This window comes from Bufo gargarizans, chromosome 1, assembly GCF_014858855.1.
Source record: "Bufo gargarizans isolate SCDJY-AF-19 chromosome 1, ASM1485885v1, whole genome shotgun sequence".
NCBI lineage: Eukaryota > Metazoa > Chordata > Amphibia > Anura > Bufonidae > Bufo > Bufo gargarizans.
Window position 1 is genome coordinate 498,664,553 of NC_058080.1, and position 18,983 is coordinate 498,683,535.

An 18,983-nucleotide genomic window follows, 5' to 3' on the forward strand; every position below is an offset into this window, starting at 1 on the left:
GTGTATTTGCAGTGCACTAGACCACAGGGAAGGAGTAGTGGAGGTTGTTTGGAGAGAATGGGGGTGGTGGTTGTGGTGGTGGCAGTAAGGGTGTTTGTAGTCCTCATGGTGGCTAGGTCCTCCCTTCCTGGCACTCCCCCAGGCAATGGATGCAGTATGCCAACTGATTGCATTTTAAGACTGATCAGGATCCTGATCCGTCTTTAAAATGCATTGCAAGAACGGATCCGTCTCTCCGTTTGTCATACGGACAAACTGATCCGTTTTGATTTTTTTTTCTGCATGCGCAGACCGGAAGGACGGATCCGGCATTCCGGTACTAATACAGTCCTATGACGGATCCGGCATTCCAGCAAATGTTCAGTTTTTTTGGCCAGAGATAAAACTGTAGCATGCTGTGGTATTATCTGCATCCTGATCAGTCAAAAAGACTGAACTGAAGACATACTGATGCATCATGAACAGAATGCTCTCCATTCAGAATGTATGGGGATATGCCTGATCAGTTCTTTTCCGGTATAGAGCCCCTAGGACTGAACTCTATCCCGGAAAAGAAAAATGCAAGTGTGAAAGTAACCTAAATAATATTTCTAAGTATAATATGGCTACCACAATAAATACATGAAATGTAATTAAATTAAATATGTTTATTCTTGAATATTCTTGCAAACATACAGAAAAAAACCAAGAACAAAAAAAAATTATGTAAAATTCTGTGTTTTAGATTAGTGTTCATAATCTGTGAATTGATTGATCTTCTGTCTCAGCTTTTTTGATTCTGTGAAGAAATAATGAAAAAGCAACATGTAATAACAATTTAAACAATAGAGCAGACACATAGGCAAAAACAATTCTATGTGAATCCTTAAAGAGGACCTGTCAACACAAATGCAATCCAATCTGCAGGCAGCATTATATAGAGCAGGAGACGCTTAGCAGATACAGTTGCAAGAAAAGTATGTGAACCCTATGGAATGATATGGATTTCTGCACAAATTGGTCATAAAATGTGATCTGATCTTCATCTAAGTCACAACAATAGACAATCACAGTCTGCTTAAACTAATAACACACAATGAATTACATGTTACCATGTTTTTATTGATCACGCCATGTAAACATTCACAGTGCAGGTGGAAAAAGTATGCAAACTCTTGGATTTAATAACTGGTTGAACCTCCTTTGGCAGCAATAACTTCAACCAAACGTTTCCTGTAGTTGCAGATCAGATGTGCACAACGGTCAGGAGTAATTCTTGACCATTCCTCTTTACAGAACTGTTTCAGTTCAGCAATATTCTTGGGATGTCTGGTGTGAATCGCTTTCCTGAGGTCATGCCACAGCATCTCAATCAGGTTGAGGTCAGGACTCTGACTGAGCCACTCCAGAAGGCGTATTTTCTTCTGTTTAAGCCATTCTGTTGTTAATCGCAATCCGTCCAGGCCCTGACACAGCAAAGCAGCCCCAAACCATGATGCCCCCACCACCATACTTCACAGTTGGGATGAGATTTTGATGTTGGTGTGCTGTGCCTCTTTTTCTCCACACATAGTGTTGTGTGTTTCTTTCAAACAACTCAACTTTGGTTTCATCTGTCCACAGAATATTTTGCCAGTACTGCTATGGAACATCCAGGTGCTCTTGTGCAAACTGTAAACGTGCAGCAATGTTTTTTTTTGGACAGCAATGGCTTCCTCTGTGGTATCCTCCCATGAAATCCATTCATGTTTAGTGTTTTACGTATCGTAGATTCACTAACAGGGATGTTAGCATATGCCAGAGACTTTTGTAAGTCTTTAGCAGACACTCTAGGATTCTTCTTCACCTCATTGAGCAGTCTGCGCTGTGCTCTTGCAGTCATATTTACAGGACGGCCACTCCTAGGGAGAGTAGCAGCAGTGCTGAACTTTCTCCATTTATAGACAATTTGTCTTACCGTGGACGGATGAACAGAAAGGCTTTTGGAGATACTTTTATAACCGTTTCCAGCTTTATGCAAGTCAACAATTCTTAATCATCGGTCTTCTGAGAGCTCTTTTGTGCGAGGCATCATTCACACCAGGCAATGCAAACCCAGAACTGGTGTGTTTTTTTTATAAGGCAGGCCAGCTGTAACCAACACTTCCAATCTCATTTCATTGATTGGACTCCAGTTGGCTGACACCTCACTCCAATTAGCTCTTGGAGATGTCATTAGTCTAGGGGGTTCACATACTTTTTCCACCTGCACTGTGAATGTTTATATGGTGTGTTCAATAAAAACATAGTAACATTTAATTCTTTGTGTGTTATTAATTTAAGCAGACTGTGATTGTCTATTGTTGTTACTTAGATGAAGATCAGATCACATTTTATGACCAATTTGTGCAGAAATTCATATCATTCCAAAGGGTTCACATACTTTTTCTTGCAACTGTAATTATATAATTTAATGGGACAAGAGTCAGCGACTTCTGAGCTCAGTTGTAGATGGGGAAGGTGTTATCAGTGATTGATAGCATTCCTTGTGTAAGTGTGTATACATAGATAGCTGTCCATCACTGATATCTGTACACGGGGGAGGTGTTATCCATGATTCACAGCATTCTCTGTGTAAGTGTGTATACATAGATAGCTGTCAGTCACTTATAGATGTACACAGGGAGGTGTTATCAGTGATTCACAGCATTCTCTGTGTAACTGTGTATACATAGAGAGCTGTCAGTCACTGATATATGTACACAGGGGAGGTGTAATTAGTGATTGATAGCATTTTATGTGTAATTTGAATACAGAAATAGCTGTCAATCACTGATAGCTGTACACAGGGGAGGTGTTATCATTGATTGATAGTATTCTCTGTGTAAGTGTGTATACATGGAAAGTGGCCTATTTGCAGAGCACCGGCATACATGAACTTTCCACTTGCTACCAATATGGAACACACACACAAAAGAGTAAACAACCTATTGTTTCCCTGATAAAACTTTGAATGTTGCTCTACAACACCTAGATTGCTGGTTGTGTCTGTAATTGCTTTTTGCCAGAGTCATCCAAAATACATGCTCTCAGATTGCAAGCTAAGCACAGAATGGTGTCTCTAGCTTGTGATCTAGCCCAGAGATTGAAGGACCTGCAAGAATCTCGGCCCCGTAACGGCTTATTGCCTGCCTGTCAGTCTTTGAGCCAATCAGGAAAAGTCTCCCCTCCCTCCCAGGGTCATGAGATGCACGATTTTCATCTCCCTTGCCATTTTCTAAAATTTTTCACAGTAAAATGGCACTGGCGATGTTTTGCGCAATTCATCCGAAGCAAATCACCAAATTTTTATGAAATTCGATTTGGTCATCTCTACCATCAATGCTTTGTAAGAGTAAATTTTTATGTGCAACTGTTCCAACTACAATTCTGTTATAATTTGGCAGTAGAAATTGTGTAGGTCAGCAAGCATTATCTGTACTGTTAACGTACCTTAGGCGAATTACAATGAGGTGGATCCCAAAAGCGAGCAAGATAGAAATCAAGACAATGAGTTTACCAATGAGTACACTTGCATACAACTTGACACCTGTTTACAAAGAAAATGTGTTAAATATACTAAATAGACACTAACACTTGAGATATGCCTGCATCAGTTGTGCCACTCCACTGCTTATAGATTCTTGTACTAAAAAGACTAATCTACAGAGTTGGCATTGTCAGTTCTTATTGAAAGATTCAGGGTCAACATGTTGGATTTTAGCATGCCTAAAGGGCCCATTACATGGGCTGACTGAACAGGCAATCTTTCCCGTTGTATGAGAATAAGTGATTTGTACCTGAATAACTCATCACCACACAGATTTTGTCCTTGTGGGCAGCAGATCCATGTTTACACAGGACGATCTACTGCCCAGAAACTGTGATTTTGGGTGTTGCCTAAATAATGCTTTGCTTGTTCATCCAGTGATTGTTGGCACCTTCACACAAGGAAATTTTTGGGAAAAATATAATTGCCCTGATCACCAGCCCGTCTAAAGGGGCCTTCATCTGTTGGTCAACCAGGAGACAAGTCCTGTCAAAGGTATCTGACCACTTTCCTCTAGCAGTGTAGGCAGGAGAATTGAGCACCAATCCTTAGTAGTGAAGGTTAGTAAAAACTGCATGATTAGCTCTTCAACCATATTTTATAATTTTATATGGTTGGGAATAAACCTTTGCAGTTTAACTTTGTACTGCTGGGACTGTATGAGAAGAACAGGAGAGGACTGGTAGATGGAGTGGTGGACACCAGTTATAAGGCATAACTAAAGCTGACCATACACATTCAATAGCTGCTGGCCAACAGCTATCTCTCCAGTCGTCCTCCCGGCTTCCCCATACAGATAAACGTTCGGCTTGGCTGTAGGTGTCTGTGTATGCTATAGGGAGAGCAGAGAAATTTGCTGCCAGACGGTTTTGGTGGCTTATCTCATGGGAGAACAAAAGGATCAGACAAAAACATTCATTTCGCCAGATGCTTGTCTCCTCCAATATTATCTGTTGGGGCAAAGTTGGGAGCTCCCCACACTCAATAGTGTGTTGGGTTCGGCCAACAAAAGTGTAATGTAATTGATTTCAGTAGCTTGACCATTTTTTTGGAGTCTAGATAGGAGGTGCTCTACCATCTAACGAATCCCACAGCCAGATAAAAATTATACCTGTTTAACTAGTGGCAGGCGCACCCCACATCTGTAATTATTGGACAAACAATGATATGCAAATAATATTTATTTTCACATATATAACAATATACTAATAATACATAGTCATTAATTTAGCTGGGCACTTGCTAAATATAAAAAAGAAAAACATGTAAAAAGTTAAAAATGAATAAAAATTGAAATATAATACATTGAAAACTGGTATAAATGTCTCTAATTGTTAGTCTCTCAAGATATTATATAGTTCATACTATTGCAAATTTTGTTGATAGCAGGGTGATTCTTACAATGTAGCAGGGTGATTCTTACAATGTAGCAGGGTGATTCTTACAATGTAGCAGGGTGATTCTTACAATGTAGCAGGGTGATTCTTACAATGTAGCAGGGTGATTCTTACAATGTAGCAGGGTGATTCTTACAATGTAGCAGGGTGATTCTTACAATGTAGCAGGGTAATTCTTACAATGTAGCAGGGTAATTCTTACCACCTTCAGACAGACTGAACATCCTAATTTCTGAAGTTCTATAGTGTATAGGCCTGCGCTTCCATTCATAGCTCACTGCAGTGATTTACAGGAGAAAGTAGTGCTTTCACTAAGACTCACTGCTGTGATTTACGGGAGAAGCAATATCTCCACATACCAATAGGAATCGTTGCCTTTCAAACAATGTTTATCGCATGCTGTATCCACCTGTTGCTCCCAGGGGTCACCATCTGCAGGATTTTCAGTAAGCTGGTGGATCGCACTATGGCTTATGAGCGGCAAGTCCTACTACTATGTTTCTGTAATAACTGTAGTGATGACAGCCAGATCAGTACCAGACACGTTTTGGAGTTCAAAAACTCCTTCCTCAGTGGTATATCTTTATGGTTTGATTTTTATACAATTTTTATTAATTTTTATTTTTAACTTTTTACATTTTTATTTATTTAGCAAATGCCCAGTATATTGTTATATACAGTATGTACATATCACTGTTTGTCCAATAATTTGAGATGAGGGGTGTGCCTGCCACTAGTTAAAGGGGTTCTGAATAGATCATCAGCATCTGATCGGCGGGGGTCCGACACCCAGGATCCCCACTGATCAGTTGTTTAAGAAGGCAGCGGCGCTGGCAGTAGTGCCGCGGCCCTCTCGCTGATTACTGCAGGCCCAGTGACGTCACGACTAGTATCAATAGCCTGGGCGGGGCTAAGCTCTGTTCACTTGTATGGAGCTTAGCCCCGCCCAGGCCAGTTGATACTAGTCGTGACGTCACTGGGCCTGCGGTAAACAGTGAGAAGGCCGCGGCGCTACTGCAGCACCGCTGCCTTCTCAAACAGCTGATTGGCGGGGGTCCCAGGGGTCGGACCCCCACCGATCAGATGATAATGATCTATCCAGAGGATAGATCATCAGTTAAAACAAACTGCAGAACCCCTTTAAAAAAGTGTTTGGCCAGCTTAAGGGGCTATGGGTGTTTCACAGCACTATCTGGAAGATTGCTTATAATGATCCTAGTTCGAATTATTATTATTTTTTTACCTTGTTTTGAGAGTCCATGGCCATTTTCTGGATTTTGAATCAGACAGCTTCTTGTGTTACTTCCTAAATATTAGAAACAAAAAAATATGATTGCATTATTTCATGGCTTAAGTAGGTTGTGCCAAGTACCCAGTTATGTGCAAAATAATAGCAGTCTAACATCACTTATGTGCCTAATTACTATTTTGCCCAAAAACATAATACAGTCCTGATCAAAAGTTTAAGACCACTTGAAAAATGGCAAAAAATCATAATTAGCAGAAAGAAAGAAATTCCAAATGACTGTCTTACTGCGTCCCACCTCAGGCGCGCTGTGAGAGACCCTGCTTATGCAGTTCAACAACCCGACCACGTTCAAAAAGGGAGAGTATTTTTGCCTTTGCCATCACAACGTGTGACTACCTGACAGAAAATGACAATGAATCCACATCTTTTGCACAGATTTGGCCTTTTAAAGGCATGTGGTCCTAAAATTCGGATCAGCTGAAAAACAGCCTGTTTCAGTTTAATCGTTATTTTCAATTAATTGAATGCTCGAAAAATGTTTTGTCTCACTCTCATTTCTTCTTGTTGCATGTTGAAGCATTACTTGGAACCTTAATCACCAAAAAATGAATGAAACTGACTTTCAAATATATGAAAATCCAGAAAACTTTATTATAAATACATATGAACAATACATACATGCATAATAAAAAAGGCAGCACAAGGCGGGACACACAGATGAGGAGCAGGACCCAAGGAGAGGCCGGGAGATCAGTGCACCAAAAGACAGGGAAAAAAGAGTACCAGCTAAAAAGCATACCACAAGACATCATAACAGCAACGCCCCAAACAAAGTACAAAGGAGGCGAAAATTGAGGTTTAGGTGAAAGAACAGAAATAGACATACCCTGAATGGTGCAGCGATCTCTCGGCCGACTCCTGACCCAACGCTGTTTCGCCAGTGAAACTGGCTTCTTTCGGGGATATTACTTGGAACCTTGTTAAGATCCAACAATGTAAAATATGTTTTTTTGCCATTTTTCAAGTGGTCTTAAACTTTTGATCAGGACTGTACATCATGGGAAAAATATTCATGAATAGGTATAGCCGAGTAATGGGCAACCAACTGTATCAACAGTCTTGACATTAACGCTGCTAATTGGGTGTAATTGACTCATTTAATGAAAAGGGAGTGTTCAAATTAATAGCAGTGGGGCATTCAATTAGTGAGGTAATTCATTCTGTGAAGAAACAGGTGTCAATTATGGCCCTTATTTAAAGAAGGAGGGAAGCAAATGTTGCATCTGCAGGTTTTAGCCTTTGCTCAGTAAGTAAAATGGGTAATTCCAGACATTGTACTGAAGAAGTAAGAACTTTAATCAAGAACTTGATCGGAGAGGGGAAGTGCAGAAAATAATTGGGTATGTGAGATGGGGAAACAGCTCTCATTGTTGAACACTGCTTGTGTAAATTAAATTAAATGTTCTGGACTGACATTTGTTTGGCCACAAGATGCCACCATTTCCTAGGCACAGCTGACTGACTGCATATACATATTTCCATATTCATGAGAGGTGGAGTTGCCAGGCTGAAGGAGAAAGAGGAAGTCGCCATATTGGAAGGACACAGAAACACAGAGAGGAGTGAATCCATTCACATCCAAGCGTGGGATCAACATTTTGCGACCACAGCTACAGTCAAGTTAAGCTGATCGCTGTTCAGGACCCAGATTCTGCCCAGGAGACAGAGGATTTCTGACAGGAGTGCTGATGAGACCTGAGGAACAAACTACCTGCTCTGCGTTACCGCATTCTTGTTGAATAGACTGCTTGTTTGGTTTGGAGGTATCAGAGCAGACAGAGCAGACCAGTGTCGGTAAGATCGTGCACGCACCTCAGTTGCAATATTGGTGCCTAGAGACTAGACCAGGCCTGTAGTTAGCTAGTTAGGGTCTCTGTTTCGTGTGTCAGGCCAAAAAGTGTTTCTGCTGTTCACAAAAGGACTGAATCCAGCTCAGCGTTTTGCACAGGAGTAATACGCAGGCATGTGCCATAGGACCAGTTACGGGAAGGGGAACATTGTAGTTTATTATAAGATTGTGGTGCACCGCAGGCCAGCCCGTATCATGCACCCACATAATCGTTCGTGTCATTTCTAAGGTAATAACAGGTACTGTGTGGCCGTTTTAGTTGTGCCCGTCAGTCGGCAAATGAGTGCAATTCTTTCTGGCATCCATTGCAGGGCACCGTGCTGTGCAGCACATGGCCTCCGGGCTGAGTGTATGTAATCCATTTTATGTTCCCAGAGGTTGGGGTTTGTGTTCAGTGTGATATTGCAGTAAAAAGTCTGTTTTGCAAAAGCTGGTGTCAGAGTTGCTTTTCTCGTTCGTGACGTTGCTGTATCCCGGGGAACCTACCCCGGTACACGGCTTACAACTAATCAGCTAAAATTCTCTACAATGCTTTCAAATGGCAAACAAAACCCGAAACACATGGTAGGAAAGGAAATATTTCCATCCGTGTAGATCATAGAATAACAAGAATCTCAAAGAAGTATACAATGATCAGCTCCAGGGAAATCAAAGAGGATTTTGAGTTACCTGTAAGTACTGCAACAAGCAGAAGATGCCTATTAGTGATGAGCAGCAGGGGCTGCTAGAAGTTTCCTGAGACTGTAGAAAATAGGTTGGCAGAACATTAAAAATGGCTTTATATACAGTTAGAGTGCTCCGATATATAACTGCGATTGCGCTAATCGGCACTAATGATGCGAATATTTTTGTCGCAATACATGAAACTTCACATTTAGCAGATCTGCATGTATGGACAACAGAACCTATCACACTACCTAACACACTGCACTGCAACAGCAACACTTTATCAGGATATAACCTACACTGACTATCTCCCACTAACTATCTGTATTATATATGTAAGCTAGCTAACTATATCTATCTATCTATCTATCTATCTATCTATCTATCTAATGTAGTGTGGAAAGTTCTCTCTCAGAACTTGAAAAAACTGTAGAAAACGGCTGCTGGGGAGGTTCTTATATAGTAAGGGGTCAGCAACTTTCCTATTGGTTGCTAGGGATGTTGCTAAGCTCAAACAAAGACATTGCAGCCTTCTCATTGGCCCACAAGCAAGAAGGGAGGTTACTGATCAGGGGCGTTGCTAGGGTCTCAAAAGATCTGGGGCCCAAGCCCCAATGAATATTGTCCAATTCTCAAAGTCAACCAATCGCCCCCCCAACCCCTCCCCTTGCAAATACTAGCACTGAAGACATTTTACTGTACTTGCTATTGAGCTATACAGCAACACGTACCTTTCACATCCAGTGCCTCCCAGGTGATGTCTCCTCTGATGTAGATCTTCTCTGTCATCATCTTCTCCATTTACTCCGGACAACTTCTCTCAGCCGTGCATCATCTCTGCAGAGTGTGAAACACAGACATCTTAGCTTCCTCACTTTTCTCTACCCCCAATACTATCCTGAAGAGAAATGAGTGCCCCCCATAGTAATAGTACTCCTTATAGTCCCACCAATAGTAATTACCTTCTAGAATGCCCTTATTAGCAATACTGCCCCCTACAGTGTCCCCAACAGTGATAGAGCTTCCCAAGAGTGCTTCCATTAGTAGAAAGCCCTCCAGTATTAAAAATGTCCTTACAGCGCCCCTAGTAGAAATAAGGCCCCCCTATATTTATCCCAGTGGTAATAAAGCTCTCTACAGACCTCTCAGTAGTAATAAGGCCCCCATATAATGCTCTTAATAGAAATAATGTGGAACTTTAAGTCCCTCCTATAGAGCCCCCAGTTGTAATAAGAACGCTTAATGTCCCCTGGATTTTAAATGTCCCCACAGTGCCCCCAGTATTTATAATACCCCCTTACTGTTATAATGCTTACCCTGAAGTGCCCCAGTATTTATATTGCCCCCCTACTGTTATAATGCCCACACAGTGCCCCCAGTATTTATATTGCCCCCTACTGTTATAATGCTCGCCTTGAAGCGCCTCCAGTGTGTATAATGCTCCCTGCAGTGCCCACTGTAGTTATATTCCTCCGTTTACTGTCCTCAGAAATTATAATTCCTCAGCCCCTCCACCATACAGTCCCATGTAAAAAATATTATTTCTCTCCTCCGCCATAGAGTCCATGTAAATACCATCACACCATCTCTCCAGCCCCTCCAATATACAGTCCCATGTAAATAACATCCCTCTCTATCTACAGCCCCTCCAAAATACAGTCCCACACAAATAACATCACCCCCTCCCCAGCCACCTTCAACATACAGTCCCATGTAAATAACATCACCCCTCAATATTCTGTACCATGTAAATAACATGACTTCACCCCACTGTCCCATGTAAATAACTTTAGCCCTAACAAACAGTCCCAGTTAAATAACTACAACTCCCAATATTGCTCTGCCTCTCACACTGAGTAATCTACCCTTTTACTTACCTCTCCTAATGTAGCAGACCTCACCACAGCCTTTTCCCAGGACTTCTCTTCACTGCGGAGCCGTCCTCTCCTGCACTGGTCACATGATGGTGACATCATCCCAGGTCCTTTTCAGCTACTGCATATAGAACTGATCACATGAACTGTGATGTCATTACAGATCCTTCAGCTCTTGCAAGGCATTAGATTCAATTGTATTGCCGTCCTGAGGATGGCAATACAGTTGGACCTACCTGGAAGGCAGTACATTCGGGGCTTGGGACAAAACATCAGGAGCAAATTCTCGAAGTGGCGATATTCGCAAATAATATTCGTGATTTGAATATTTGCGCCCAATACTAATGCCTATGTGAAGCCAAACTATTTGCAAGAAACCCTTGTAAAGTATTATTGCTGAGACAAAGACATGTGATAAAAAGGTTACAGTTTGCCAACATATTGACTGTCTATGGACAGATGAGAAGCAAGATTGTTCTTATTGGGTCTAAAGGCCACAGTCAGTATTGAGATGACCCATAAACACTGAATTCTAGCCATCGTACACTGGGAAGACTGTAAAACCTGAAGGTGCAAGCATAATGGTTTAGGGATGTTTCTCAAACTCTGGAGTCATTTATCACATACCAGGCACCATGAACCATTTTGAATATATCAAAATACTGGAAGAGGTCATGTTGCCTTATGCTGAAGAAGTTTCAGCAGGACAATGACCCAAATACACCAGCTAACGGCTAACATCTTGGTTCTAGACCAACAAGATTGATGTTATGAAGTGGCCAGCCCAATCCTCAGACCTCAATCCAAATTGATGCCAAACCCAAGAATGCAGAAGAACCGTGGAATGTAGTCCAGTCAGCTTGGGCTGGAATATCTGTTCGCAGGTGTCAGATGTTAGTTGACTCCATGCCACACAGATGTAAAGCAGTTAACAGAAATAAAGGTTATACAACTAAATATTAGTTTAGTGATTAACAGAAAAGGTTAATCTGTAAACAAATTTCATTTTCAAGTGGAAATATTCCAGTTTGTAACTGAAAATACAAACACTGCTATATTTTCGAACAGCCTATTAATCCTTTTTCTTCATTTTCAGTTTAAAAATGGATATTTTGTTCATGTTTTCATTTGGAATTGAATGTGCCTTGCTCCCAGTGCCTTTGTGTATATGGAAATAAATGCTATTATGAGGAATGAGCTTTTACTCAGTTGTTCTTACCACACTGTTATTATTTTGTTCTATGTGAAAATTATCACTATACACAGTATGGTATGGGTAACTGATCACCGAGGACCCGACTGCTGGGACCCTCACAATCCTGAGAACGGCGATCCCATGTTCCAGTATTAATGAGATAGCCAAGTCCACCAGGATAGAAACATGGGATACCCATTCTTGGGATCAGTAATCGGTCCCAGTGGTCCAGTTATACCCTATCCAGTGGATAGGGCAAAACTTTCATACTTGCACAACCCCTTTAATTTGGAAAAGGATATTTGCTCTATCACTAGACTATAGAGTGCAGAGTTAATAGCTGAACCTTGGCCCTGGTTCTTCTGGGAGCAGTGCCTTCTGCCACATAAGGATACATCAGTATTAGAAATGGGATATGGCAGATTTTGCATTGGGGTTCAGAAGCATCAAGCTAGATCTCTGAGTAAAACAAAAATATTATTGACTGTAAGTACTATATATATTAGCTATAAGACTATATCTACTATATAAAGCTGAGTTTATGTGTGGGTGTATGGCCGCGAAAGGAATCCGCACAGTCGCATTTACAATCACGAAATTTGGCACACAGGTATACCAGGTGTCCGGGGAGGTTTTAGACCAGGCCTCAGCTCTCTAGGACGTACCATTCCTGAGATATTACCAAAAAATGTATTAGCTGATAGAAGCTTGGTCACATGACCCTTATCAGTCCAACAGCCTCCACATACACACAGTTTTACTCCAGGTTTCCATAACAACACAGCCATTTATCTTCACTGCTGTAGGTCAGCTTTAAAGGAAATCCGTCAAGATACTTGGAGATACTTTTATAACCCTTTCCAGCTTTATGCAAGTCAACAATTCTTAATCGTAGGTCTTCTGAGTGCTCTTTTGTGCAAGGCATCATTTACATCAGGCAATGCTTCTTGTGAAAAGCAAACCTACAACCGGTATGTGTTTTTTATAGGGCGGGTTTCTGTAACCAACACCTCCAATCTCATTTCATTGATTGGACTCCAGTTGACTGACACCTTACTCCAATTAGCTCTTGGAGATATCATTAGTCTAGGGTTCACATACTTTTTCCACCTGCACTGTGAATGTTTACATGGTGTGTTCAATAAAAACATGGTAACATTTAATTCTCTGTGTGTTATTAGTTTAAGCAGACTGTGATTGTCTATTGTTGTGACTTAGATGACGATCAGATCACACTTTATGACCAATTTGTGCAGAAATCCATATCATTCCAAAGGGTTCACATACTTTTTATTGCAACTGTATATCTACTTATTCTAGTTATAGTGAGTATTCATTGCCTTTAATATGCCTGATTTATATTCACTATTTTGTATGGATTTTCATGTAGGCTGAAGAAAGTCCATGGGAATATTACTGCGCCATTCAAAGAGCTAGTGTTATTGTAACAATCTATTATACATTTAGACAGTTAGAAGATACATGGCACCTGCAGATTTAGAGGCTTCATTGTATTGTTTATCTAAACATGAATTCCACATTGTGAGAATTGTCTAGATGTTCATCAAAGTATACATTCATGTATCAAAGTTTGTCCCTCGGCTCTGAGACAAAGCCTCCAGATGTCAGAAGTGTATAGTATTGAAAATATTAGGCATGTATGAGTTAACCCTTAATGGTATGATGCTTATTGCTTATACAGCAGTGCCACCTAGATATGAGCAGTTAATACTACACCAGTAGCAAAAGTGCATTCTGGGTAGTATTATGACATCACGTTCCTTATCAATGCACACGCCTATCCAACAATGATTGGAAAGTTCCAAACTAGGAAGGTGTGATCTGATAAGTTTTGGGTTAAGAAACCAGATACCAAAAAGAGAAGAAAAAAAAGGACAGAAAGAGAAAAAAACAAAGAAAGAAAGGGAGATCTCTGGAGAAAGATTTGGATTATTGGAAAAACTCTTGAGAGCTGACTGCGCCAAGACTCTGCACATCACTTGACCCTTGGGTAATGTATATTTCTGTTTTATGTAGTATTGATTTAAATTAATTGGCTTGACATTTAGCCATATACCCGCTCATTGGCGGATGTGTAACGTTAGTTGCTACATCAATATTTTTGCTGATTTCAGTTGCGATGCATATAACCGAATAAAGGGGATAATATTGGAGAAACTGTCTGTTGGGAATCTTTATATTCCCTAGTTTGATATCAAGCCAATTATTTATAAGTTTTGTTGCAATACTACCATTATCTGAGATTGGTCATCATTTTGGGCAGAGCAAGGGCTCGTATCTGTCATTTTCTTGATTGAGCTTTTGCGCATAATTCATTGATTTTATATCTCTCACAATTTTAAAGCCGTATTGCATAATATTCTTGTGTTGGTTGAGTAGGGTTTTGTTGGCACCATATAATGGCGAATTCTGGGTACTGCATATCATTGTATATTATTGAAATTTACATTGATAAATTTTTTATTGTATTTTAAACTATTGTATAATAAACCATTTATATTTTTGCATAGATGCTTGTACCCTTGTTTTGCTGATTGCACAAAATAATTAGGTTCTCGATCGAACTCTTGGGGGTGTATATATGTCCACCTTGTGGATCAATATCATTTGCATCATTTTTCTTTTGATCCGTTAATTAAAAAATAAATAAATATATATATATATATATATATATATAAAGAATTTAGTATACAACACTTAGTATAAGACAGCTTATGTGTGAGTTAATATGATTTCAACTGCAACGCTTATCCAATGTTGTTGTAGAGGCTAATGTAACTCACATGACCTTAAGGGTATACTAATTCTGTGAGCTTTTATAAACTGCCAATTAAAGACAATAATGCCCCGTAAGAAAAGGAATCGATTGGACGATTGGCAACCGGGTGTGGAGGTCACTGTTAAAGGGGCGGGCACTGTGGAAGTCACTGTTAGGGGGGAAGGGGACTGTAGAGACCACTATTAAAGGGGCAGCTGCTGTGGAGTTCACTGTTAAGGCAGCAAGGTACTGTGAGGTCACTGTTAAGGGAGCGGGGTACTATGGCAGTCACTGTTAAAAGGGCAGGTGCTGTGGAGGTCTCTGTTAAGGGGGCAGGGAATGGTGGAGGTCACAGTTAAGTGGACTGTCCCCTATGGAGGTCACTGTTAAGAGGCGGAGTGCTGTAGAGTTCACTGTTAAGAGGGTGGGCCCCTGTGGAGGTCACTGTCAAGGGGTTGGAGTGCTGTGGAACTCACTGTTAAAGGGGCAGGCTGCTGTGAAGGTCAATGTTAAGGGGGTGGGGCACTGTGGGGGGTCAGTGTTAAGGGGTGGGGTGTTGTGGAGGTCACTGTTAAAAGGGCGAGGTGTTGTAGAGGTCACGTTATGGGGGGATACTATCAATATCTTTTAACAACACACACAAATATTAAATTAAATAGATGAAATATACCCGTGCCAAACCGGGTCCTTCTGCTTCTATATATATATATATATATATATATATGTTAAAGGTAGCTCACCTTCTAATGTCAAGAATACCTCCACACTCTTACGTGATAAGATCTCCTCTCCTAATACATTCACAAAACTTCGGCAGAAATAGCATCCATCAAATTCCAGATTGTAGTTAATGACAAACTGATTAGCTTGATTACTTGAAATGTTCCCTCCATTTCGATACAAACGATATCCATGGATTAGGGAGGAGAAGGGAGGATTTGGTATCTCACACACAATCTCTACTTGACTGCTTTGATTCTGGAGGTTCTTCGCATACCTTAAAATTGGAGTAGGAGGCAGATCTGAAAAATGCAAAAAACATTGTATGATATTTGCAATTAGATTTGGGTTGCAATGCAACAAATATCACTCAACGCGATCTAATAAGGCATTGAACTTCCCCGAAAAGAAACTGTGGCTGTGATGTGAAAAGGAAGCCTGTTGTTACATTTTTTTAGCCAAAGTCAGAAGTGAATAAAAAAGGAGGCAACATATAGAGGACAAAACTGGTCTGATACAATAGTTACTTAGGATTTTGGCTTTAAAAACCTGCATCAAAACAAGATAGATTAAATAAATTTACCCTTAACCATGCAAAAGTATATAGTCACTTATAGTGCAATAAACTGATGCTTTTGTGCAGTTTGAGAGCAAAACAGATTCCTACTGAAAACAGACATACTGTAAGCTTTCCAGATGTCAGAGGTTAGTAATGAAAGTATCAGAGAAATGTAAATGGGGGTTATCGATACTCTGGAGCTCCACCAGTGTATATTGAACTGTTTGAATAGAACCCTGTTATTTGCTGTCATTAACAAAAATTCTCAGTTTAGACAATGAACAGTATGAAAACTACAGACCTTACGGCTACAGAAATGACATCTGTCATGTGTGCCTTCCCCTTTGGCTACTAATAGCAGGTTTATGTTGGTCTTTAGTCTGAAGCCTATAAAGGAATGCTTCCATATAAGCTGATTAGAGGATTGGCCCACACTTTTACACTCTAGTGCACTTGAACTGACTCCTTGCTGCTCTACATTTTGACGTTGACGTCACCGAAACATAGGTTGTGGACCATGTCTAGTATCTTGATACTGAACCAGTGTAGTGTATTTATTTTTTGTGTCTGCCATGGTAAGTGCTCCCTAACAAAGGAGGGCACTGTGTGTTCTTCAAGTGGTTTTGGAGTACTTCAACATATTTTGTTACTGAGGGAGGGTGTAAACTGTGTCACCCCTGCTGGCAAGTAATACCAGAGACTAAAATGGTGCCAACCTCAAGATAGGCCTATGTGTATCAAATACCGTGAGACTGTAACTGTATACCCAGTACACACTATATGTATGCCCACTAGAGACTGAAACTACCAAGGTAAGTGCCATTACTTGTAACCTCTATGTTGTGTGCCCGCTTGAGTCTGTAATGACCAAGCTAAGTGCCACTGTTTGTCATTAAGCTTTGTGCCCCATTCATAAACTTTTGTTCCACTGAACATTGCTGTCTCAACCTCTTTTACTGTTCCATCCACGAATAAGGGAACATAAAAAATCTTTTTTCTACTCTGTTTTGATGCATTATAATGTAGTATGTTCCAGAATGACCTAGGGAATTGCACCGGAAAGGTTAACATATTGACAGTACCTATCACTACCAAAGTCTCTTGGTTGCTGAGATGAGCGTTTACTATACGTCCATATATATTAGTCCTATAGTCACAAGTATAATTTCCAGTGTGTTGCCTTTCAGTATTTGCAAGAGATAAAACTCCAAAATTATCTGCCTCATAGAGTGTTCTCCCATCTTGGTAGAGGGCGATTCCCTCGGCACTTTGCTCTCTTGGTAAGCGACAGCGTATTACCAATGATTCATTTACAACAAAGACATTCCTCTTGGGTTCAACCACTAATATTGGAGTAGCTGGGCGTTCTGTAAAAAGATTTAGATCAGAAAACTGGTTAATGGAAGCATATTTTTCACATGGGTTATGTGCCAGTATGAAAACCAACAAAAGTCTCAATGTAGGAGTAGAATTTCCAAGGGTTTTTCAAAACTTAAATCTTGATGACCAATCCTCAGGATAAGTCATTAATATCAGATGGATGGGGTTGCAACAATCACCTGTGGTATCGTGGTCATGTTTGGTATTGTAGCTGAATCCCAAGCATACCAACAAATCTACAACAGAATGGCTGAAAAAAAAAAGAAGTGCTGCAATGGCCCAGTCAAAGTCCAGACCTCAACCCAATTGAAATGATTTGGCGGGATTTTAAGAGAGCTGTGCATAAATGCCCACAAATCTCAATGAACTGGAGCAATGTTGTAAAGAAAAGTGGGACGAAATTCCCCCAGAATGATGTAAGAAACTGATAAAGTCCTACAAAAAATGATTGCAGTGACAAGTGGGCAACCAATAAGTTATCAAAGACAAGGTCAGATATTTAATATGATAGGTTCCTGCTTTTTTTGTGGTTTTATTTAATTTCAAATTTATTTCTGCTGTTTGTATGCACTGTAAGGCTGAATTATAGGGTTAATTGCCTTCAATTTGATGTATTTTCCAGGAAGAGGGGACCCCTCATTCCTCGGCTTGGCTCTTTCCTGTGTGTTGTTAGTCTGAATCAGCTAGTTAAAGTATAAGTAGCTCCCAGCAGGGTTGCCAACCAGAATTTTTCTTTTTTTCTAGAAAACTTATTCCAAAATCACTAACAGCCAACATTTGATATGGACAAGTTGGAAAACTATAATGAATTAACTTCAGCTTATAAAGATTAGAAGTAATACATGTCTATAGCTTGATATACCAATACAAACCATTACCAGCATTTACTGTAAGCTGATAATTACTACCAAAATAATGTAGTCAAGTACCACCAGCCTCAGAAAATTAAGAACACAACTATTATTTTCATGGACACAGGATTTTTATGGACTGCCCAATTTCAAGATAGTTAGAAACCCTGGCTCCCAGCTTATGCAGTCCTGTAGAAGCCACAGTCAGCGTATGGGGATTCAGGAAGATGGCCAAGAGGCATCCCAGAGAATGATGGCCAACCAGAATCCCTATGAAGGTTACGTAGCTATAACAAGCGGGTGTGCATGGGAATTCATGAAGTTAATGGACAAGGCTATAGACTTCATAGCACTTGGCTAGGTATATTGGAAAGCAGGGGCATAAGTACCATAGTGGTAGACCATGCGACTGCTATGGGACCCAGGGCAAGAGAGGGCAAGATTGCAGCACTTGATCATGTATATTATAAAGGTTTCCGGGGCTTGTTTGTATTCCTGCTGCTTGAGGAAGAGTCTGTACCGCTGATGGAAGCACAGGTGAATTTTTGGACTTGTGACACACTCCTCAGCTGATTTGCGAAGTCTAGAACAGTTTATTTGAAAGTGCATCTCTACGGAGAACTCATGGAGTTTACATATTAATTCAGCATCAGCAAAAAATTGTAACCGTTCAAGATTGTGCTAACCCTAATGCTAACCTTGCTCACTTCTAATCCTCATGTGGTCTCCTGTCTAGAGATGAGCGAAGTTTTGAAAAATTCGATTTGGCAGTTTTGCAGAAGTTTGACAAGAAATTAATTTGTTATGAATTGCTATGTTAAAACCCTATTCAGCCTATCAATCAATGGGATAGTTTT

General features: G+C 40.4%; 1 protein-coding gene across 3 annotated transcripts in view; it reads right to left on the reverse strand.

Moving 5' to 3' along the window:
* Positions 1–632: 632 nt before the first annotated feature.
* Positions 633–18,983, reverse strand: part of LOC122923899 (alpha-1B-glycoprotein-like) — a 143,526-nt gene continuing 125,175 nt past the window's right edge. For 2 of the 3 annotated variants that reach the window (XM_044274768.1, XM_044274760.1), the window contains exons 9-13: positions 16,978–17,262; positions 15,357–15,638; positions 6,188–6,250; positions 3,451–3,547; positions 633–778 (exon numbers count right to left, since the gene is read on the reverse strand). In XM_044274768.1, coding sequence (XP_044130703.1) covers positions 733–778; positions 3,451–3,547; positions 6,188–6,250; positions 15,357–15,638; positions 16,978–17,262 — 773 coding nt within the window. In that variant the 3' untranslated portion in view covers positions 633–732. The remainder of the gene's footprint in view (positions 779–3,450; positions 3,548–6,187; positions 6,251–15,356; positions 15,639–16,977; positions 17,263–18,983) is intronic. The other variant, XM_044274774.1, reaches the window with a different exon arrangement.